Below are 23,698 nucleotides of genomic sequence, written 5' to 3'. Positions count from 1 at the left end.
TGTCTCAGCCTCCCAAAGTGGCTGTGATTGCAGGTGTGAGCCACCATGCCAGGCTTCCTGCCTGGGTTCTAAGGCTGGGGGGTCTATCTGGTAAGAGGGGAATAATAGCGAGTGAATGTTGGCTGTTGGAGGCAGGTGGGCTCTTTCCCCTGGTGTCCTCAGTAGGCTGGAAAGGGCATTAGATTCTCAGTGTGTGATTTATTGGGGTCTCTGGCAGAGGCTGAGCCAAACCCCCAAGGTGAGATGTGTAAAAAGGAGGAGTTCCCCAGGCAGAAGGAAGACCGGGCCAGTTCTAGGTCAGGAGGAAGTTATTCTCCAACTGGGGCAATTTTGCCCCTCTGGTGACATGTGGCAATGTCTGGAGACATACTTGGTTTTCATAACTAGGGGGCCGGGGCCGGACGCGGTGGCTGACGCCTGTAATCCCAGCAACGTGGGAGGCCAAGGCGGGCAGATCATTTGAGGTCAGGAGTTCAAGACCAGCCTGGCCAACATGGCAAAACCCTGTCTCTACTAAAAATACAGAAACTTAGCCGGGCATGGTGGCATGTGCCTGTAATCCCAGCTACTCAGGAGAGTGAGACAGGAGAGTCACTGGAACCCGGGAGGCGGAGGTTGCAATGAGCCGAGATCACGCCACTGCACTGCAGCCTGGGCCACAGAGCGAGACCCCGCCTCAAATAAAAATAAAAATAAAATAAAAAATAAGTATGAGGCTGGGATGCTCGTGGCATGGAGTGGGTGGAGACCGAGGATGCTGCTCAATACCCTGTAATGGACAGCACCTCCTGACTCCAACCCCCTGCAACAGAGAGTGATCTGGCCCCAAATATCTAGTGCAGAGTTGGAGAAACACTGCTGTATAGGTTGTCTTGTTAAATTACAATTTTGGGGTTTTTTTTTTGGAGACGGAGTCTTGCTCTGTCGCCCAGGCTGGAGTGCAGTGGTGTGATTGCGACCTTTGCCTCCCGGGTTCAAGCGATTCTCGTGCCTCAGCCTCCCAAGTAGCTGGGATTACAGGCGTACACCACCACGCCTGGCTAATTTTTGTACTTTTTGAAGCGACAGGTTTTTGCCATTTTGGCCAGGCTGGTCTCGAACTCCTGGCCTCAGGTGGTCTGCCCGCCTCGGCCTCCCAAAGTGCTGAGATTACAGGCATGAGCCACCGCGCCTGGCCTTGTTAAATAAAATGTATGGCAGGCCATTGTTTTAGACAATGGGGTCTCTAGTCCCCAGCAGACCAGATAAAATTGGAATGGAGTCACTAGTGCCAGGTACCACGTAGTCAAACTGATCTTTTATTTTTTTTATTTTTTGAAATAGGGTCTCGCTCTGTTGCCCACACTGGAGTGCAGTGGCGCAATCACGGCTGACTGCAGACTTGAACTCCTGGATGCAAGCCATTCTCCTGCCTCAGCCTCCCGAGGAGCTGGGACTACAGGTGTGTGCCAGCACATGTGGCTAATTATTAAAAATTTTTTTGGCTGGGTGCCGTGGCTCACGCCTGTAACCGCAGCACTTTGGGAGGTCGAGGCGGGTGGATCACGAGGTCAGGAGTTCAGGACCAGCCTGGCGAAGATGGTGAAACCAGGTCTCTACTAAAAATACAAAAATTAGCTGGGCATGGTGGCGGGTGCCTGTAATCCCAGCTACTCGGGAGGCAGAGGCAGAGAATTGCTTGAACCCAGAAGGTGGAGGTTGCAGTGAGCCGAGATCATGCCATTGCACTCCAGCCTGGGTGACAAGAGCAAGACTCTGTCTCCAAAAAAAAAAATTTTTTTTTGGAGACAGAGTCTCACTATGTTGCCCAGGATGTTCTCAAACTCCTAGGCTTAAGCGATCTCCCCATCTCAGCCTCCCAAAGTGCTGAGATTACAGGTGAGAACCACCCGTACCTGGCCTCAAACTGAACTTTAAAGGGTGCAGGTTTTCAAAAAAAAACATTCACAGCCACCAAGCCAAAGGGGACCAGTTAACCTGATAGGGAAGTACCCTCAAAATAGAGGGGGTTAAAACAGACCCTATGAAAAAAGTAACTTTGAAACAACCAATTGGTTTTTATTTCGTATTTTTATTTTTACTTTTTTTGAGACAAAGTCTCACTCTATCACCCAGGCTGGAATGCAGTGATGTGATCAGGGCTCACTGCAACCTTGACCTCTCTTGCTCAAGCAATCCTGCCACCTTAGCCTCCCAAATACCTAGGACTATAGGCGCCCAGCTAATTTTTTTTTTTTTTTTTTTTTTTTTTTTTTTTTGAGGTGGAGTCTTACTCTGTGCCTAGGCTGGAGTGCAGTGGTGCAATCTTGGCTCCCTGCAACCTCTGCCTCCCGGGTTAAAGCAATTCTCCTGCCTCAGCTTCCCGAGTAGCTGAGACTATAGGCATGTGCCACCATGCCTGGCTAATTTTTGTATTTTTAGTAGAGATGGGATTTCACCATATTGGTCAGGCTGGTCTCGAACTCCTGACCTCATGATCTGCCCGGCTTGGCCTCCTAAAGTGCTGGGATTACAGGTGTGAGCCACTGCACCTGGCTAATTTTTTTATTTTTATTTTTAGAAATGGGGTCTTGCTATGTTGCCCAGGCCAGTCTCAAATTCCTGGGCTCAAGCTATCCTCCCACCTCCGCCTCCCAAAGTGCTGGCATTACAGGCGTGAGCAAACCACTGTACCTGGCCTGGCTTTTATTGTAATTCTTATTTCTCCTTTCTTCAGCCTTTTCTGCCTATAATGCAGAATGCCCATCCTCTCTGCTCAGCTCATTGGAGTGCCTATTTAATAGATTGAATGCTATCCAATTCATGAATTGCTAATAAGAGCCAATGAGATCATTAAACTCAATTTGTTGAAATTCATACTCCTTGACAGCCTCTTCTGGACATTTTTTATCAGTGGCATTGTACACTATATGGCTTTTTTTTTTTTTTTTTTTTTTTTGAGACAAAGTTTCTCATTGTTGCCCAGGCTGGAGTGCAGTGCCACGATCTTGGCTTACTGCAACCTCCACGTCCCAAGTTCAAGAGATTCTCCTGCCTCAGCCTCCCAAGTAGCTGGGATTACCGGCGCGCGCCTCCATAGTAGAGATGGTGTGGGGGGGTCTCCCTATGTGGTCCAGGCTGATCTCGAACTTCTTTTCTCAAGTGATCCACCGGCCTTGGCCTCCCAAAGTGCTGGGATTACAGGCGTGAGCCACCACGCCCGGCCCTATATGGCCTTTTGTGTCTGGTTCTTTGAACACGTTTTGAGGTTCTCTAAGTGGGGAAACAGGTACTAGAAAGCAACCCAACGCTGTTTCCTCGTGGCGGAGCTGGGAGTTTGCAGCCAGGCAGTCTGTCTCTGGAGTCAGCGCCTCTGCGAAGCGGTAGCTGGACGGAGACTTCAACTTCCGGCGTGCCCCGCGCGCGCCCGGCGGCCGGACTACCAGTCCCAGGCTGCCCCGCCGCGGCGGGCGGCGGGCGCGGCGCGGCGCGGCGCCATCTTGCAGCCGGCGGCGCGGATTGAATGAGCCCGCCGAGCCCGGGCCGCCGTCGGGAGCAGCGCAGGCCGCGAGCCGCCGCCACCATGGCCACGCCGCTGCCCGGCCGCGCGGGCGGGCCCGCCACGCCGCTGTCGCCCACGCGCCTGTCGCGGCTGCAGGAGAAGGAGGAGCTGCGCGAGCTCAACGACCGCCTGGCGCACTACATCGACCGCGTCCGCGCGCTGGAGCTGGAGAACGACCGGCTGCTGCTCAAGATCTCAGAGAAGGAGGAGGTGACCACGCGCGAGGTGGGCGCCGGGGCTTAGGGGCCGGGCGGGGGTGCAGCCGGCAGGCCCCGCCCACCGCGGGGCGCGCGATCGCGGGGACCCTGGGCGGGGGTGCAGACGGGGACGGGCCCCGGCTTCGGGGGTTTCCGCGGGGTTTCGGGGGGCCCCTGAGTGAGGGGTGCAGCTCGGCCAGGTCCCTCCCACCGCAGGGTGCGCAATCGCTGGGACCCTGGGTGCAGACAGGGACGGGCCCGGGTCTCGAGGGTCTCCAGGGGGTTTCGAGGGGCCCCTGAGTGAGCGGTGCAGTTCGGCCAGGCCCCGCCCACCGCGGGGTGCGTGATCGCGGGGACCCTGGGCGGGGGTGCAGACGGGGACAGGCTCCGGCTCGGGGGTCTCCAGGAGGTTTGGGGGCTCCTGAGTGAGGGGTGCTGCTCGGCTAGGCCCAGCCCACCGCGGGGCTCCCAGTCGCGGGGAACCCTGAGCTGGGATGCAGACGGGGACAGTCCGGCCTCGGGGATCTCCGCCGCGTTTCGGAGAGTCCCTGAGTGAAAGGTGCTACTCGGCCAGGCCCCGCCCACCACGGGGCGCGCGATCGCCGGGGACTCTGAACGACTCCCGGCTTGGGGTCTCCAGGGGGTTTGGGGGGGGCTCCTGGATGAAGGGTGCAGGTCCTGGCCACCGCGGGGTGCGCGATCGCGGGGACCCTGGGCAGGGGTGCAGACCGGGAAGGGTCCCGGCTTGGGGGTCTCCAGGGGGTTTCAAGGGGTCCCTGAGTGAGGGGTGCAGCTCGGCCAGGCCCAGCCCACCGCGGGGTACGCGATCGCGGGGGACCCTGAGCAGGGGTGGGGACAGCCTGGCCTCGGGGATCTCCAGGGGGAGACCCTGAGTGAGGGGTGCCACCTGGGCAGGCCCTGCCCACCGCAGTTTCTGAGATCTTGGGGGACCCCTTGGGAGGGGTGCAGACCGGAGTGGCCCATTCTCTCGGGGACCCCCAGGGGGTTTCTAGGGCACTGAGTGAAAAGTGCAGACCAGGAATGCCCCACCTATGGAGGGGGTCCCAGGAGATCTTCCGTGTCCTGAGTGAGGGCTGCAGAGGGGCCTCCAGCTAGCTCTGGGGACCCTTCCGTGAGAGGTGCATTTTGGGGCCATGGGGGTTACAGACTAGGGCTCCCCACCAAAGAGAGGTCCTGGGGATTTGGGGGCTCCCTGAGTATTGGGCTGCAGCCCCCCATATGCCTCGTCCCTCAGAGGATTCCAAGGAGACTTGGCGGACCCCCCCAACTGAGGGGGTGTGAGTGGGAGTCTCTGGGGATGAAGCTGGGTATTGGGGTATCTGGGGTGGAATGGGGGTGGTCTCTGGGCTCCAAGGAGACTGGGGGGCCCAGGCCCTCTGAGGAGGCCCAAGATGGGGTGTGTGGGGGGTCTCCCTGGAGTCTCTGGGGTGAGTCACGTGGTCTCAGTTCTCCCTGGAGCTTTAGCGAGTTCCCTGATGAATCCAGAAGAGATTAGTGACTGGGGTGGGAATTAGGCCCCTCATCTCTCACCAGGCCCAAGGTGGGTAGGGGGCCGAGGGAGAGGTTCTGATACCTTGGGGTCCCACGGGAAATTTGGGAGTCCCTTATTTGTGCCCTGGTGTCAGCGGTGGCCTGGCAGGTTCTGCCCCCAAGAGAATATGAAGGAAGGGTGAGAGTTGGGATCTTGGGTCCGGTGGAAAGTGTTGAGGTTCTGATGGGCCCCGAGGCTTCAGTGCAGACTGAAGGAGAAGAGGCGGGAAAGTCTGCCCACCAAGGGGACGTGAGGTCGGGGTGTCGGGGTCTGGGTGCAATCTGTCCTGCCCCCCAACCTAACCCTGGGGAGGCTCTTTGTCCCTCCCACTGGCCATGCCCAATCCAAGGACAGGACTCCAGAACGGGGGGCAGGCAGGAGCACCCACTTGATTCCTGCCATGGGTTGGGGTCCTGGGGTCCCTAGGTCCCAGTGTCCTGTTGGGAGAGCCGGGTGCTGAAGTCGGGATTTGCAGCGCCCAGCCCCCACTCGGCCATCTGGAGATCAGAGGAGGTGGTAGGCTTCTGGGAGAAGAGCTGCTTGTTGAGGGGGTCGGGTCATTTCTGGGAGCCACTTACCCTCTGTGTGACCTTGGGCTAGTCACTTACCCTCTCTGGGTCTCAGTGCCCTCGCCTTTGGAATGGGTATAATTAGAATACCCACCTCTTACTTGTGTGTGGGGCCACAGCAGGTTAACTTTTGTTCAGTAGTTCCCTGTGGGTTGTTTTCACAGTGCCCTGGGGACAGGGAACCTGAAAGAATGTAGCTGGTGCCTTCAGGGAGGTAGAAGGAAGATCAGTGCTTGGTGGGGTCCCCTGCTTTTCTTTCTTTCTTTCTTTCTTTCTTTCTTTTTTTTTTTTTTTTTTTTTTTTGAGATAGAGTCTCGCTCCGTCGTCCAGGCTGGAGTGCAGTGGCGCGATCTTAGCTCCCTGCACCCTCTGCCTCCCGGGTTCAAGTGATTCTCCTGCCCCCGTCTCCCGAGTAGCTGGGATTACAGGTGTTCACCACCATGCCCGGCTCATTTTTGTATTTTTAGTAGAGACAGGGTTTGGCCTTGCTGGTCAGGCTGGTCTCAAACTCCTGGCCTCAGGTGATCTGCCTGCCTCGGCCTCCCAAAGTACTGGGATTACAGGTGTGAGCCACCGTGCCCGGCCAGTCCCCTGCTTTTCAATTAGTGTGGCTTTGGGCAGGCCCCTGTGTCTCTTGGAGCCTCCATCTTGCCATCTGTCCAGTGCGGAGTTGTCCCAACTTAGAGGCCGCCTGCTGGACCCGTGGCGTGCAGGGTTAGAGCTGGTTTCTTGTCTTTGGGCCTCTGTTGTCCCACCTGCCAATGGGACGAACAGCTGCAGGGAGCTTTGAGGGTGCAGGGCCTGGTGAGTGCTGGGGAGGTACCAGCCCCAGCCCCACTGGACGCCCTGTTGGACCGGCCCTGTGCCCTAGAGGGAGCCTGGCCCAGCCACCTCTCGGGGCCGCAGCAGCGTCCTTTACAACTCAGTTCACTCAGGCTGGGTGAAATGCGGGTCTGACTCCAGTGAAGGCAGCCATTCAGCAGGTGACACACTGGCCCCCCCGTGAGCCCTGTCACCCAGCCGTGTCTGCAGGGCATGTGGCAGGGGACAGCTGGGAGTTCCGCCTGCGACTAGTGGGCCAGGAACCCGGCTAGTGGGGAGCAGAGCTGGAAGCCTGCTGGGGTGGGGGCCGCTGGTGGGGGGGCGTCACGTGGGCCCACATGGAGGGAGTGACCTGGAATAGCTGGGGGCCTTCTAGACACAGGTGGGCCAGGTGGGGTTCAGAGAGCAGCCTCAGGCTCAGCCTGGCAGGATGGGGGCAGGGGAGGGAGCTCTGAACGAGAAGGGACCTGGGGTGTCAGGCCTAAGAGCATGCAGGTCACCTGGACAGCAGGGCCTCTCTCACCTGGCCAGCTTCTGCCCCCAGGGGACTCTTGGCCAAGGCTGGGCATGCCCTTGGTTGTCACATGGGGAGGGAGACGGCATCGGCACAGAGTGGGTGGAGGCTGGGTGCTGCTCAGCGCCCCGAGAAGAGAATCACCTGGCCCCCACGAGGTTGACCCATCCCCCACGAGGATGACCCATCCCCCACGAGGATGACCCAGCTCCCACGAGGATGACCCAGCCCCCATGAGGATGACGCAGCCCCCACGAGGTTGACCCATCCCCCACGAGGATGACGCAGCCTCCATGAGGGTAACACAGCCCCCATGAGAATGGCCAGGCCAAGGAGCCTGCTGGGAGGCGTGAGGGACTCAGTTCAGATTTTTTCAGGCTCATAACACGACTCACAGCATCCTGGTGTGTGGCAGCCCCTGAGGTCCTCACACACGCCTTTCTCACTTCTTTTTTGAGATAGAGTCTCACTCTGTCGCCCAGGCTGGAGTGCAGTGGTGTGATCTCGGCTGACTGCAACCTCTGCCTCCCAGGTTCAAGCAATTCTCCTGCCTCACCCTCCTACGTAGCTGGGATTACAGGCGTGTACCACCACACCCGGCTAATTTTTGTATTTTTAGTAGAGATGGGGTTTCACCATGTTGGCCAGGATGGTCTCTATCTCTTGACCTTGTGTTCTGCCCGCCTCAGCTTTCCAAAGTGCTGGGATTACAGGTGTGAGCCAGTATGCCTGGCCTTTTTTTTTTTTTTTTTTTTTCTAGACAGAGTCTCTCTCTGTCGCCCAGGCTGGAGTGCAGTGGCGTGATCTTGGCTCACTGCAACCTCTACCTCCTGGGTTCAAGGGCTTCTCGTGCCTCAGCCTCCCGAGTAGCTGGGATTACAGGCGCCCACCACCATGCCCGGCTAACTTGCTTACTTCTTTCCTGCCCGCAGGAGCTCACCCTTGCACACTCGTACAAAACCAGGCCAAGCATGGGTTCCACATTCCCGTGTGACACTAGGGGGTGTCTTTTGGCGGTGTGGATGAATCGCCATATACAAGCATCGTTGGAGGGCTTGGGGAAGGGTGGGGTGGGGGCTGGCCAGATGGGTATTTGTTGAAGGAGGATCACTGAGTGCTGGGGGCGGGGGCAGGTGCAGGGAGGCCGTGCTGTGGCCCGTGTCCAGGCGCGGGAGAGGCAGGTACTCCAGGTACTTCCCTGCCAGGCCTTACATTCCCGAGGGAGGAGACCTGGCTTCGGCATCTTCTGTCTTCCCCCGCCCCGGTGTCCCCTGGCTGCTGAGGGCTGCTGGAGGGGGTCTCGGAGGCGGCCCAGGCGAGCGTGGAGGATGGAGTCCACTTTGGAAGTGACCCCAAGCCGGTGTTTGCATTTTCTGCACAGGGCTGTAGTTCTTAGCCGGGCCATTTTGTCCCACCGTGGCCTCCTCCAGCCGAGTTGTGCTGCTCTGTGTGTCCGAGGGGTCCCAGGCAAAGGCCATCTCAGGCTATCTGAGCCCTGCCAGGCCCACATGTGTGGACACACTTGTTGACTTCCCTCAAGCCTAGCACTTGCTAGATGCCGTGAAAGAGGAAAGAAAAGGCCCAGCCTGTCCCCAGCCCTTTGCAGCGCCTCACAAGCACAGGGAGGCCGTCCTGCCCCGGCACACCCGTTCCGCAGGCTCAAAGGGTCTTTGTGAGGTGCCCCAGCCTCTAGAACTTTCCTCATCATCACAGCACAGCAGACCAGGCATGGTCGGCAGACTTTTTCTAAAAAAGGCCAGACTGTCTCCATCTGAACCACTCAGCTCTGCCATAGGGTGAAAGCTGCCTTAGCCCATAGGTGAATAAGTGGGTGCTGCTATGTGTCAATAAAACTTTACTTATACACATGGAACTGTGAAGTGCATAGAATCTGCCTGTGTCACAAAGTCTCTTCATCTTGCCCCCTGGCCTTTATCGTTTTTGTTTTTGAGACAGTCTCGTTTTCCAGGCTGGAATGCAGTGGCACAATCTCCGCTCACTTCAACCTCTGCCTCCCGGATTCAGGCGATGAAGCGATTCTCGTGCCTCAGCCTCCCCAGTAGCTGGGATCACAGGTTTGCACTGCCACGCCCAGCTAATTTTTGTATTTTTAGCAGAGATGGGGTTTCACCATGCTGGTCAGGCTGGTCTCGAACTCCTGACCTCAGGGGATCTGCCAGCCTCTGCCTCCCAAAGTGCTGGGATTACAGGCGTGAGCCACCTCTCCTGGCTACCCCTAGCCATTTAAAAATGTAAAAACCGTCTGGGCGCAGTGGCTCACACCTATAATCCCAGCACTTTGGGAGGCCGAGGTGGGCGGATCACGAGGTCAGGAGATTGAAACCAGCCTGGCCAACATGGTGAAGCCCCGTCTCTACTAAAAATACAAAAATTAGCTGGGCATGGTGATGCACGGCTATAGTCCCATTTACTTGGGAGGCAGGATAATCGCTTGAACCCGGGAAGCAGAGGTTGCTGTGAGCTCAGATCGTGCCACTGCACTCCAGCCTGGGCAACAGAGTCTTGCCCTGTGCTCGCCCAGGCTGGAATGCAATGGTGCAATTTTTGTGTTTTTAGTAGAGATGGGGTTTCACCATGTTGACCAGACTGGTCTTAAATTCCTGACCTCAGGTGATCTGCCCGCCTCAGCCTCCCATCATCTTATGCCAGGTGCGGTGGCTCATGCCTGTAATCCCAGCACTTTGGAAGGCTGAGGCAGGCTGATCCTCCTGCCTCAGCCTCCCAAAGTTGTAGGACTGCAGCTGTGAGCCACTGCGCCCAGCAACATCCATCATGTATTCAGACTTCCTCAGTTTCCCCAATGTCCTTTCCTGCCCCAAGACCCCATCCACTATCTCACGTGACATTTAGTGACTACGTCACTGTCTCCCAGGCTCCTCCAGGCTGATAGTTTCCTCCACGTTCCTGGTTAGAGGTTCTGGTTGGTCCTGAGCGGGCTGGGCAGGTGTGCAGTAGGATGTTCCTCAGTGGGGGTTTGTGTGTTGTTTTGCTCATGGTCACGCTGGGGTGATGGGATGAGTAATGTTTTAATGGAATATATACATATATATGTGTGTATGTATATATATATGTATATGTATATGTATTTTCTTTTCTTTTTTTTGAGACAGAGTTTCACTCTGTTGCCCAGGCTGGAGTGCAGTGGCGTGATTTTGGCTCACCACAACCTCCGCCTCCCTGGTTCAAGCGATTCCCCTGCCTCAGCCTCCTGGGTAGCTGGGATTACAGGCATGCGCCACCATGCCTGGCTAATTCTGTATTTTTAGTAGAGACAGGGTTTCTCCATGTTGGTCAGGCTGGTCTCGAACTCCTGACCTCAGGTGATCCACCCGCCTTGGCCTCCCGAAGTGCTGGGATGACAGGCGTGAGCCACCGCACCCGGACATATGTATATGTTTTTTTGAGACAGGGTCTCTCTGTGCCACCCAGGCTGCAGCGTAGTGGCGTGATCTCGGCTCACTGCAACCTCCGCCTCCCGGGTTCAAGTGATTCTCCTGTCTCAGCCTCCCGAGTAGCTGGGATTACAGGCGCCCACCACCACACCCAGCTAATTTGTGTTTTAATAGAGACAGGGTTTCACCATGTTGGCCAGGCTGGTCTCGAACTGCTGACCTCAAGTAATTCGCCTGCCTCAGCCTCCCAAAGTGCTGGGATTTCAGGCATGCTCCAGCGCGCCAGGCCCTAATGGAATGTTTTTAAAAAATCAATTAATTCAAAAAATCTACAATGAACAAACTATTAATTCAAGTCAGGTGTCGTTTAGTGACAGGGATACCTTGTGGAAAGCGTGTCGTTAGGAGACGTGCCCCTTGTGTGGGCATGGTAGAGTGCACTCCCACACTCCCGGATGGTGGAAGCCACCACACACCCAGGCTCGGGCGTGGTCTCCTAGGCCACAGACCCACACCGCCCGCTCCTCTGTGGAATGCTGTGGGCACCGGTTACACAATGGTAAGTATGTGAGCATTTAAACACGAGAAAGGGCTGGGTGCGGTGGCTCCCGCCTATAATCCCAGTACTTTGGGAGGCTGGGGCAGGCAGATTGCTTGAGTCCAGGAGTTTGAGACCAGCCTGGGCAACATAGCAAGACCCCATCTCTTAAAAAAAAAGTTAGAAACTAATTAGGCAGGCATAGTAGTACGTGTGCCTATAGTCCCAGCTATTGGGGCAGCTGAGGCAGGAGGATTGCTTGAGCCCAGAGTTTGAGGCTGCAGTGAGCTGTGATTGCGGCATTGCTCTCCAGGCTGGGTGTGGCTCTGTCTCAAAATAAGTAAATAAACACAAGAAAGGTGCAGTAAGAATATGGTATTAGATTCTTTTTGTTTTTATTTTTTGAAGTGGAGTCTGGCTGTCGCCAGGCTGGAGTGCAATGGCCCAATCTTGGCTCACAGCAACCCCTGCCTCCTGGGTTCAAGCAATTTTCCTGCCTCAGCCTCCTGAGTAGCTGGTATTACAGGTGCACGCCACCATGCCCGGCTAATTTTTTTGTATTTTTAGTAGAGACAGGGTTTCACCGTGTTAACCAGGATGGTCTTGATCTCCTGACCTCGTGATCCGCCCGCCTCAGCCTCCCAAAGTGCTGGGATGACAGGCGTGAGCCCCCATGCCAGGTTTGCATTAGAGTCTTACAGGACCGCTGTGCACATGGTCTGGGGGTGCCCAGCATGCCTCTGTGCGTGTGGCTGCCATTGCAGAGTTGCTGTTTTTTCTCACCTTGAACGGGCTCCTGTGTGTCCCGGCGCTGATCTTGTCTTTGTTGGAAACTCTGCTGTTTTGTTCATCCTGGCCCCTCTGCCTCGTGAGCCGCAGTCAGTTCTCTCTCTGTGGGGACAGGAGAGCTCGTGTGTGACCCCCATCCTGAGGGTGTCCCGTCAGCCCCTCCCTTGAGGTTAGGGGCATTTGGGAGCTTTGAGGGAGAGGCAGACACCACCATGCCTGCACCTGGTGCCCAGCTGTTTGGGGCGTGGAGCTGGCCCCTTTTTCCTGATTTGGGTTATTCTAGAAGTCTGTTCCCAGGACACAGATGTGGAGGGCACGGCCCAGATGATCGCCTGCATGGGAGGGAGGGCTTGGGGGTGGCCGGGGTGCCGCGGGAGGAGCTCGCTTTGCACTGCTGCCTCTGTGGGTCCCTGTCCTACAATTGGTCCCCGCAGACCTGATATGTCTAGGACCCAGCGATGGTCAGGAGGAGGCTTTTTACTGACCCATGCCTCAGTTTTCCCATATATAAAATCAGGTTGGGAACCCTTATCCCGCCCCACTGTAGGCTGACGGGACTTGGAGCTGCGGTGCTGGGGCAGCCTGAGACTCTGACTTGTCCAGATGGCCCAGCATGCGTTGGTTTGAGGCTGAGGGTCCCACCTCAGAAGAGGCCCGGTCACTGCCAAGGGGTGCGTCCTGGCAGGCCCCCAGCCCTCTGCACAGGAGCCTCGCCTGTAACATGGGGGTGCGGCCCTCCAGATGCAGGCCGACCCTGTACCCACCTTGCATAGACACCCTTGGCCCTGTAGGGCTGTGGGAACATCACGGCGTTCTAGCGGGCGGTGCTGGGCCTGGTTCCGCCTGCCATCCTCCGGCCCTCCTTTTCCTCAGCACCAGAGCCGGAGCAGTTAATTCCCGCCTCATACGGTTCACCCAGCTCACCCGCAGGTTTCGCGTTTTCATATCTCCACAGCTGTGCCACCAGCAATGTGTCCAATTTTAGAACGTTCATCCCCACTAAAAGAAGCCTGTCCCCTCAGCACTCACTCCCCGTCCCCTTCTCCAGCCCCGCTGCCCACACACCCGCTGCCTGTGTCTGTGCACTGGCCTGACCTGGACATTTCATGGAAATGGGATTACACACTGTGTGGCCTTTTGTGTCTGGCGTCTCATGAGTGTGACATCCTCAAGGGGCATCCACACTGTGGTGTCAGAACCTTGCTCCGTTACACAGCTGGGTCATGTTCCTGTGTGTGGACGGTGGAGGGACCGCATTGCTTTTATTTTTTTATTTATTTTTATTTTTCATTTTATTTATTTATTTATTTATTTTGAAACGGAGTCTCACTCTGTCTCCCAGGCTGGAGGGCAGTGGCGCGATCTCGGCTCACTGCAAGTTCCGCCTCCCGGGTTCACGCTTTCTCCTTCCTCAGCCTCCCAAGCAGCTGGGACCACAGGTGCCCACCACCACGCCCAGCTAATTTTTTGTATTTTTAGTAGAGACGGGGTTTCACCGTGTTGGCCAGGATGGTCTTGATCTCCTGACCTCGTGATCCGCCCGCCTCGGCCTCCCAAAGTGCTGGGATTACAGGCGTGAGCCATCGTGCCTGGCACCATGTGTAGTTTTCAAACATGCATGGATGTGAATTTCATGTCTTCTGGGTCCACACCCAGGAGTGGAGTTACCGGGTCACGGGGTGGCTCTGTGACTCTTGGGGGAGCCCCTGGGCTGTTTTCTGTAGGGCTGCCTCAGCTCAGGTTCCTGCCGCTGCCTGTGAGGTTCCGATTTCTCTGCGTACTCGCCCGCACCTGCGACTGTCTGTCTTCTTGACGGACGCCCTGGCGGGTGCGAAGTGGCATCTCACTGCGGTTTGCTTCCACATATTTTTAAACTCATTGAGTGCATGGCCCTGTGGGAGGAGGGGAGGCAGGAAGGCCACTAGAAGCCTGAGCTGTGCCCCCAGCTGGCGCGTGCAGAGGCCGGGCAGGTGGCGGCTGTGGTCGCAGCAGGATTAGTAGGAAGTGAAGAGGTCGCCTTCCCTGGCACTGCATGTGCCTCGAGTTCACCCGGAGGCCCTCGAGAGGGGCGGGTTTGGGGGCTTTGCGCGGGGCTTAGGGAGGGGCTTTCTTTAGCCGGGCGGCCCAGAGGGTGTTCCAGTTGCTTCTGCCTGCCCTGGTGACCCCTGGCTCTCCAGCCCCTCCCCGTGTCCCTGCTGGCTGGGCTGGTCTCCGTGGGGAAAGGTGGGGGCCGCTGGTGGGCGGGGGCAGCTGGGGACTGACTACAGATCCCTGTGATCGAGGGGTGAAAGGTGGGGGCGGCTGGTGGGGGTGGCAGCTGGGGACTCTGACTACAGATCCCTGTGATCGAGGGGTGAAAGGTGGGGGTGGCTGGTGGGGGGGGCAGCTGGGGACTCTGACTACAGATCCCTGTGATCGAGGGGTGAAAGGTGGGGGCGACTGGTGGTGGGGGGCAGCTGGGGACTCTGACTACAGATCCCTGTGATCGAGGGGTGAAAGGTGGGGGCCGCTGGTGGGGGGGGCAGCTGGGGACTCTGACTACAGATCCCTGTGATCGAGGGGTGAAAGGTGGGGGCCGCTGGTGGGGGGGGCAGTTGGGGACTCTGACTACAGATCCCTGTGATCGAGGGGTGAAAGGTGGGGGCCGCTGGTGGGGTGGGGAGTTGGGGACTCTGACTGCAGATCCCTGTGATCGAGGGGTGGGAGCTTCCGTCCTGGAGCCTCCGAGCCACCACATTGGCAGCTGGCCTGTCGGGGGGACACGGCATGGGGAGGCCAGATGCTCCTCCCTCCATCCCAGGGAACAGCCCAGCCTAAGCCTGGGCCATGTGCCTGCGTGCGAGGTGGGGGCACAGAGGGGCACGGGCTGGTCCCCGGTTGGCAGAAGTGGGGGATCTTGGGCTCAGCGGGGTCTGGGGGAGCGGGGGCTCCAGGTTGCAGAGGCCTGGGGGGAGTCTCAGGAGCCCAGAGGGGTATAGGAGGGGACTCCAGGTTGCAGAGGCTGGTGGGGGCAGGGGGCTCTCAGGCCCAGTGGGGTCTGGGAGGGCCCCGGGTTGCTGTCATCACCACTTGTCCGAGAGTGATCAGCCCAGTGTCCATGGTGCCCAGCGGGAGAGATCCTTGATTAAACATCCCACCAGTTTTCTGGTTCTGAAACCGAGAGTGTGAAAAATGCACCTAATGGCCAGGCATCGTGTCGCTGTGACAGCGGCCAAGGGGCTGCATGTCCAGATGTGGCCGGTCCTCCGGGGAAGGGGACAGGCTCCATCCAGCTGCTGTGCTGGTCCAGGCCCAGGGCCTTTGGTCTCCAGCACTGGGCACCGCTGTTCTGGGAGCTGGAGCTGGAGCTGTTGTGGAGAGATGATCATTCCAGAGGGGGCCGCAGCAGAGGAGGAGGCTCCTGGGATGGCTGGGACCCAGGGTCGCCTGGCTTCCTCCTGGTTGCCAGCCCCTCCCCGACAGGGGGCTCCCTCTGCTGTGTCTGTGAGATGGGCAACACAGGGTGTCCCAGTGTCCCCAGGCTGCCATCCTCTCTCTCTGCGTGCCAGTCCCTGGGAATCTGAGCAGGGCCAGTGGCCGGGCCCCCTGACTGCTGTAGTCCAAGGGGAAGGGTCCCTCTCGCTTCACCCTGTCCTGGGTCTCCCCAGGTGAGTGGCATCAAGGCGCTGTACGAGTCGGAGCTGGCCGATGCCCGGAGAGTCCTGGATGAGACGGCTCGAGAGCGTGCCCGGCTGCAGATAGAGATTGGGAAGCTGAGGGCAGAGTTGGACGAGGTCAACAAGAGGTGAGTGGTCTGGGCTGGGCACGACGTCACCCTGATCCCGACACCACGGGGTGGACGGGGGCAGGTGAGCGCTGGGCTCGTGCGGGGCACGCTCTGATACGGGCACAGCCTGGAGCTCACAGCTGCCATCCTCTCTCCCCCACCAGTGGCTGCCACGTCACTTTTTCTGTGCTGAGGAAAGTGATAGATGCTCACATCGGACAGCGGGAAGCGCAGGGCAGCTTAAGCTCACAAGTAAAATCTCCCGCCAGCCTCCCCAGAGAGGGCTTCCTGGTCAGCCTGGCCTGTCTCCTTAGTGTGCACACGCGCTTGCACACGCTTACCTAGACCCCGGGCGGCGCCCAGTGGACACCGTGAGACGCGTTTGACCTCAGGCCCCATCGTAGGCATTTCCCTGCAGTTGGATGTTCTTGGTGCCGGGGTTTTGTCCCAGCTGTTGGGACGCTCCGGTGTGTGGTGTGTGACCAGGGTGCTCATGGGTTGTTGGGCTGCCCCAGGGTTGGCTGCAAAGTCCTTCTGGGTGACAACTGTGTCCATCGGCAGAAACGATCTCCCCTCTCAGCCTGGCAGTGAGTCTTGCCTGATTCTGGGCGTGAGATGTGGTTGGGCAGCAATTTAAACAGAACGATGATGACAAAAGGAATATTTATTCAGAGGAGCCAGGAGGCCAGTGAAACACTGAGCTCAAGGCTTTTCTTGATGCGAGGCTCCAGCTAGAGCGAGGTCTCTGGTGCCCTGCGTGTGGACACTGTCTTCCGTGGTCTCCGGCCGCCAGCATTCAGCCACCTGCAGGTGCCTCGGATTTCCTCAGGCTGGGGTGGGTCAGGGTCTTCCCACACTGCTCATTCTCCCAGAGCCACGCAGGCCTGGCTCAGCATGGAGGGATCTGCTGGCAGGAGGGGTGGCACCTCGGCCACCTGGTACGGGGGTGACAGCAGCCAGTGGCTTGAGAATCCACGTTGTCCCTGAGTTGGAGTGTGGCCAGAGGAATGACCGGGGACCCCGTGTCCAGCAGTGCCGGGGCCCCCATGCGTGGTTGCAGGTGACCTCTCCATCCGACGCCCTCCTCCTTCCTGGGCTGGCGCTGCTCCCGTGGAGAGCTGACTTCCCTTCCCCAACAGGAGACCCTCCAGGTCAGCCCAGGGACCACCACCCGCCTGCCCGGGGCCTGGGGCTCCAGGAGGGACCATTTGCGCCCTGATGGTGGCCATGAGCCGGGGACCCTGGGGCCAGGCACCAGCCAGGACAGGCTGCCCACTCTCAGCGCATCCCACACAGCACAGGTGCACGCCGGGACCTGCTCAGGCAGCGGCTCTGCGCTGTCTACCTCCAGCACCCACCGTGCTTAATAAGCAGGTTCATCATTGGAGCCATGCAGGCTCTGGGATGACTAGAGCTTGGTCAGGGGTGCACGGAGCTCTGAAATGTCAGAACTGCACCGTGCAGACGGGACAGAGCTGCTGCTGGCCCCGCATCAGGCGCCTCTCAACTGTTCACTTTAAGATGTTGAAATGTACAGGATGTGAATTTCACCTCAAATTAAAACATTAAAAAAAGAAAATGCTACACAGTGCCCGCCCTAGGTGTTGAGGAATTCCCAGTTCACAATCTCCTGAGCAGTGCGTGGCATCTACAGAGAGGCCCGTCTTTTCCTTTTCATTAAGACAGGGTCTCTGTTGCCCAGGCTGGAGCTCAGTGGCACAATCATAGCTCGCTGCAGCCTCGAACTCCCAGGCTCAGGTGATCCTGCCTCAGCCCCGCCCCCAGTAGCTGGGACCCCAGGCATGCACCACTACACCCAACTAATTTTTTTTATTTTTTATTTATTTCCTTTTGAGACATAGTCTTGCTCTGTCACCCAGGCTGGAGTGCAGTGGTGCAATCTCGGCTCACTGCAACCTCCACCTCCCAAATTCAAACGATTCTCCTGCCTCAGCCTCCTGAGTAGTTGGGATTAGAGGCTCACACCACCCTGCCCAGCTAATTTTTTTACCAAGTTGGCCAGGCTGGTCTCAAACTCCTGGACTTAAGCGATCCACCCGCCTTGGCCTCCCAGAGTGCTGGGATTACAGATGTGAACCACCATGCCTGGCCTAATTTTTTTATTATTTGTAGAGATGAGGTCTCGCTATGTTGCTCAAGCTGGTCTTCAACTCCCGGGCTAAAGTGATCCTCCCACCTCAGCCTACCAAAGCACTGGGTATAGGTATGAGCCACTGGGCCAAGCCTAATGTTTTTCTTATCCTAACAAATTTATCTCCAAAACCCCACAATCAGAGAAACTGGGAGCAGCGTGCAGGACCTAACAAGCCAGAGCCTGCCACAAAACCCTGGGCACCCAGCTGAAGATTCTAACTCAGCGCCTGGCGCTTAGGAAACGGGTCTGAGCCCTGGGAGCCCGCACCCTGCCTTCTGGGTGTGCCCTGCAGTCCTGCAGAACCCTGTGGTTTAGACCGAGTTGCTGAGGACCTTCCCAGATTCCCTGATCTCCGCTCCAGTCCTCTGAGCTGCTCTGCAGCCTGCCTCTTCCACCTCACCCCTGGGCCTTTGCACTGCTGCTCGCCTGCCTGGAAGGCTTTTCAGCAGCGGTGGCCCTGGCTCCTCCAGCACTGCTCCTTCAGGTCTCTGCCCCCAGGGTTGTCTCCCAGCCCCACTCCAGCCCTGCCCCCAGGCAACCTCCTGTCTGGTGGGCAGCCTGTGTCGCTGATGCCTCCCTCCGCAAGGACGTCCCGCAGTGTAAGGCAAGGGTTCTAGATGCACCTCTGGTGTGAGAGCGGTGCCTTCCACACAGCGGGCACTCGGGATTTGCCCAACAGATTCCAGCTTCCCCCAAACCCCTGCAAAAATCCCCAGCAGGGCCGCAGGGCTCGCAGCCCTCTGAGCGAAAGGGCCTGGCCTGTGTGGCATGTGCTCAGAGATGCGGGATCTGCACCCCAGACCCTGCTGGAGATCTGCTCCATGTGGGGAAGTAGAGCTTAGTGTCCCTGAGGGCTGCGGACAAGGGTGCATCAGCCTTGTGGCCGAAGTCTCTGGCCTTCACGCCTCTCAAAAGCAAGCGGATGCCACACCTCTAGTGTGTGGAGAGCCCTGGCTACACCAGGTCCAGCGCCAGAGCGGCTGGCCACCCTGCCCTGGCGGGACACAACGGGAGCCAGAGCCGGGGTTCAGGGTACCCGGCACGGATGGAGGCAGACCTGGGGGTTCAGGGTACCCGGCACGGATGGAGACAGACCCGGGGTTCAGGGTACCCGGCATGGATGCTTTTACCTGGCAGGTGACCTTAGACCTGGTTGTCTGACCCCCGACCAGGGACCCCTCACACGAGAGACCTGTTTACACAGTGGCTGCCCTGTAGCTTGTGTCTGACCTGTGTCCAGGGTATGCCTGCCCGACCATCGCTCTGGCACTGGGATCCCAGCTTGGGGCAGCTCCTGGTTCTTCTGACAGAAGGCGCAAATTCAGCACAGCGATAGGAAACAAGTTTGAAGATTTATTACGGATCCTGGGCAGGGAGGGCACTGTGAGCTGGGAAGGCAGCCCTCCCTCCCCGGGTCACACAAGGACGGAAGGAAGAGTCCCACAGACAGTGAGAGCTTGGCAGCTAGTGGGAGAGAGAGAGAGATGGGTGGATGATGGATGGATGGCTGGATGGGTGGATGGATGATGGATGGATGAGTAGATGGATGGATGATGGATAGACAGATAATGGATGGATAGATGATGGATGGATGAGTGGATAGATGGATGGATGGATGAGTAGATGGATGAATGGATAGATGATTGAGGGATGGATGGAAGGATGGATGGATGGAGATGATGGATAGATGATGGATGGATGAGTAGATGGATGGATGGATGGATGATGGGTGGATGGATAGATGGACGGATGAGTGGATGGATGGATGGATGATGGGTGGATGGATGGATGGATGATGGGTAGATGGATAGAAGTAATACATAGAGCAATAGATAGATATAGCTATCTGTAAGGCTGGGTGCGGTGGCTCATGCCTGTAATCCCAGCACTTTGGGAGGCCCAGGCGGACAGATCACTTGAGGTCGGGAGTTCAAGACCAGGCTAACCAACATGGAGAAACCCCGTCTCTACTAAAAATACAAAATTATCTGGGCGTGCTGGCACGTGCCTGTAATCTCAGCTACTTGGGAGGCTGAGGGAGGAGAATCGCTTGAACCCGGGAGGTGGAGGTTGCAGTGAACCGAAATCGCACCATTGCACTCCAGCCTGGGCAACAAGAGCGAAACTTCATCTCAAAAAAAAAAAAAAAGATACAGCCATCTGTAGAATTGATATATACGGACATAGATTATACAGATAAATACAGTTATTGATGGAGATATACTTAGACAGACATATGGTCACTTTCAGCTATGGGTCACTTTCATTTCTTGGGCAAATGCCTAGGTGGTCTTTTGAAAGGCCCTGGGGGACCAGGCGCAGTGGTTCACGCCTGTAATCCCAGCACTTTGGAGGCCGAGGCGGGCAGATCACCTGAGGTTGGGAGTTCGAGACCAGCCTGGCCAACATGGAGAAACCCCGTCTCTACTAAAAATAAAAAGTTAGCGGAGCCTGGTGGCGCATGCCTGTAATCCCAGCTACGCAGGAGGCTGAGGTAGGAGAATTGTTTGAACCCGGGAGGCGGAGGTTGCGGTGAGCCGAGATCACGCCATTGCAATCCAGCCTGGGCAACAAGAGCGAAACTCCAACTCAAAAAAAAAAAAAAAAGGCTCTGGGGAGAGTCGGGAGTGCATTCTGCTGGGCAGGAGAGGTCCCTGTCACTTCTGACCTCTGGCCACGGGCTCGAGCCGCCTGGATGTGGATGTTCTTTCAATGTCCAGCCAGCAGCCTTGGCTGTGTTATTCCAGATACACCCAGTTGTCCCCATCCTGGGGTGATTCTGTCCCCAGGGGACACTGGGTGATTCCTGGGGACACTTGTGGTTGTCAAAACTGGGCAGCAAGAGGCTCCTGGTCTGAAGTGGGTGGAGGCCAGGGACAGTGCTCAGCACCCTGCAGTGCCTAGGACCACCCCAAATGTCAGCAGTTGTGACGCTGCAGAACCCTGGGTGTCCTCACTCGACCACCCCAAATGTCAGCAGTTGTGACGCTGCAGAACCCTGGGTGCCCTCACTCAGGACCACCCCAGATGTCGGCAGTTGTGATGCTGCAGAACCCTGGGTGTCCTCACTCGACCACCCCAAATGTCAGCAGTTGTGACGCAGCAGAACCCTGGGTGCCCTCACTCAGGACCACCCCAAATGTCAGCAGTTGTGACGCTGCGGAACCCTGGGTGTCCTCACTCGACCACCCCAAATGTCAGCAGTTGTGACGCTGCGGAACCCTGGGTGCCCTCACTCAGGACCACCCCAGATGTCGGCATTTGTGATGCTGCGGAACCCGGGGTGTCCTCACTGAGGACCACCCCAGATGTCAGCAGTTGTGACGCTGCGGAACCCTGGGTGTCCTCACTGTTGCTTGGGAGGATATAGTTAGTTCCCTGCGGGGAGGGGGTGAAATTCAGCTCCAAGACTTATAATTATGCTTAAAAACATTTAAGAGTCAGCCGTACGCGGTGGCTCGCACCTGTAATCCCAGCACTTTGGGAGGCTGAGACAGGAGGATTCCTTGAGCCCAGGAGTTCGAGACCAGCCTGTGCAAACAAGTGAACCCCTGTCTCTTAAAAAAAAAAAAAAAAAAAAGCTTAAGTGCCTACAATCCACACTGGTAGTATTTGTGTGTTTAAAAAGCCTGAGTATTTGCTATCTTAAATATCTAATGTTGGAGCTAATTTGGTTTAGTGGAAGACCAGGTGAGCCTGCTTCAGACAGCTTAAGTTTACAAACAAGGCCGACTCTTCAAAGGCCAGGGTCTTCCTTTGTAACATTTACAGAGGATGCATTAATTTCTCCCCAAATGGTTGTCCTGGGTCCAGAACGGGCAGGAGAGGCTGGGAAAGCCCATGCCTCCAGGGTGGTCCCAAGCGCTGGTGCCTGTCACTTGCTGGACTCCTGACAGTGCAGGGCAGATGATGAGGGCACGTGTGCCTTTGCCTGGGCGCGTGGGGCCGCATCGTCTGCGGGACGGGAAGGTCTGGGGCTCGGAGGCCTCGGTGACCTTGTCCTTGGGCTTGCCTGACGCCCCCTGAGGTGCTCCCTGTGGCCCCATGGACCTTGCCCCTCCCCGCTCACTTGCCCTCTTGACTTTCAGCGCCAAGAAGAGGGAGGGCGAGCTTACGGTGGCCCAGGGCCGTGTGAAGGACCTGGAGTCCCTGTTCCACCGGAGCGAGGTGGAGCTGGCAGCCGCCCTCAGCGACAAGCGTGGCCTGGAGAGTGACGTGGCTGAGCTGCGGGCCCAGCTGGCCAAGGTAGGTGCCAGGAGCCACGGGACGCCCCAGCAGGGTATATGCAGCAGACAGATTGTCACACCAGCTCGCTGTCCTGTGTCTCCCAGGCCGAGGACGGTCATGCAGTGGCCAAAAAGCAGCTGGAGAAGGAGACGCTGATGCGTGTGGACCTGGAGAACCGCTGCCAGAGCCTGCAGGAGGAGCTGGACTTCCGGAAGAGTGTGTTCGAGGAGGTGAGTGAGTGGCCTGGCCTCCAGCCTGGCACAGCGGAAACGCAAAGTCCACCCTCACGGCTGTGGAGGGCGGAAGCCTGAGGGCACCGTGTGGCCGGGGTCCCTCCCACGGCTCCAGGGAGGCTGCTTCCTGCCTCTTAGGGTGCCCTTGGCTTCGGCTGCATCTCCCCAGTGTCTGCCTCTGTCTTCCCGCGGCTGCCTCCCCTGTGTCCATACTCTGTGTATCCTACAAGGACACTTGTCATTGGATTTGGGGCCTGCCTGGATCATCCAGAGTGACCTAATGGCATCTGCAGAGACCCCATTTCCAAATAAGGTCCATTCACAGCTGCTGGGGATCGGGACGTGGGCACGTCTTTTTTTTTTTTTTTGAGATGGAGTTTCACTCTGTCACCCATGCTGGAGTGCAGTGGCACGATCTTGGCTCACTGCAACCTCCGCCTCCCAGGTTCAAGCAATTCTTCTGCCTCAGCCTCCCGAGTAGCTGGATTATAGGCGTGCACCACCATGCCCAGATAATTTATGTATTTTTAGTAGAGACAGGATTTCACCACGTTGGCCAGGCTGGTCTCGAACTCCTGACCTCAGGTGATTCATCCGCCTCGGCCTCCCAAACTGCTGGGATTCCAGGCATGAGTCACCATACCCAGCCAAAACATATCTCTTCAGTGTCAAGGAAGGTCTACTTTGATTTCTTGCCTTTCTAAAAGCTTGGTGTTCCCACCCTGAGAGCTGAACCCTGGCCGCCTGGGATCCTAACTGCTAGATCATGAGGCAGGCGTCAGGTGCATCTTCTGGGTGCCACCGTCCAGCCTCCCACAGGGCCTCCTTGTCCAAAGCGAGGGTGAGGCCCGTGCTCCCCACCCAGCCTCCTTCCCCTACCTGCAGCCCCTCACCTGGGGCCTCTGCCTCCAGGGGCTCGGAGAGGGGAGTGGGGAGGAAAGGCGTCAGCCTGTGTCCTTTAGAACCAATTGTGATGTCACAGTGCAGGGTGGAATGCCGGGGCCGGCCGGGCCCACACTCCCTGTCCAGGGAGAGCTGCTGGCTGCTGGTGGAGGGATGTCCAGGCCGCTCAGGAGCCGCGCCCCGCTCCGGCCAGGCCCAGGGAGTCGGGGGGCCCCCACAGGAGCCAGAGGGGAGGCCGCCAGGGCAGTTGTGAGGGGGCCTGTGGGGGAACCTGTGAGACAGCCCGTGAAGAGACTCACGAGGGCTTCTGTGCGGGGGCCCAGGAACGTGCCCCAGGTGGAACCCACAGGGCACCTGGGAAAAGCCCCACGAAGGCGGTGCAGGGGCCGGGAAGAGGCCCTGGAGGGGCCCTCACAGGGAGCTGCGGTAGGGAGCCTGACGCAGGCCTGTGCAGCCCACAGGGTGCGGAGTCCTGGAGA

General features: G+C 57.7%; 1 protein-coding gene across 4 annotated transcripts in view; it reads left to right on the top strand.

Moving 5' to 3' along the window:
- Positions 1-3,439: 3,439 nt before the first annotated feature.
- Positions 3,440-23,698, top strand: part of LMNB2 (lamin B2) — a 29,095-nt gene continuing 8,836 nt past the window's right edge. Inside the window, exons 1-4 of one of the 4 annotated variants that reach the window (XM_054673493.2) lie at positions 3,440-3,766; positions 15,583-15,719; positions 21,945-22,101; positions 22,188-22,313. In XM_054673493.2, the coding sequence (XP_054529468.1) occupies positions 3,503-3,766; positions 15,583-15,719; positions 21,945-22,101; positions 22,188-22,313 (684 nt within the window). In that variant the 5' untranslated portion in view covers positions 3,440-3,502. Of the gene's footprint in view, positions 3,767-15,582; positions 15,720-21,944; positions 22,102-22,187; positions 22,314-23,294; positions 23,646-23,698 lie in introns of those variants that run through there. The other 3 variants (XM_016934651.4, XM_016934652.4, XM_016934655.3) reach the window with 3 other exon arrangements.

This window comes from Pan troglodytes, chromosome 20 (genome assembly GCF_028858775.2).
Source record: "Pan troglodytes isolate AG18354 chromosome 20, NHGRI_mPanTro3-v2.0_pri, whole genome shotgun sequence".
Taxonomy (NCBI): Eukaryota; Metazoa; Chordata; class Mammalia; order Primates; family Hominidae; genus Pan; species Pan troglodytes.
The sequence above is the reverse complement of the archived record's forward strand: the minus strand, read 5'-3'. Positions and strand labels throughout refer to the sequence as shown.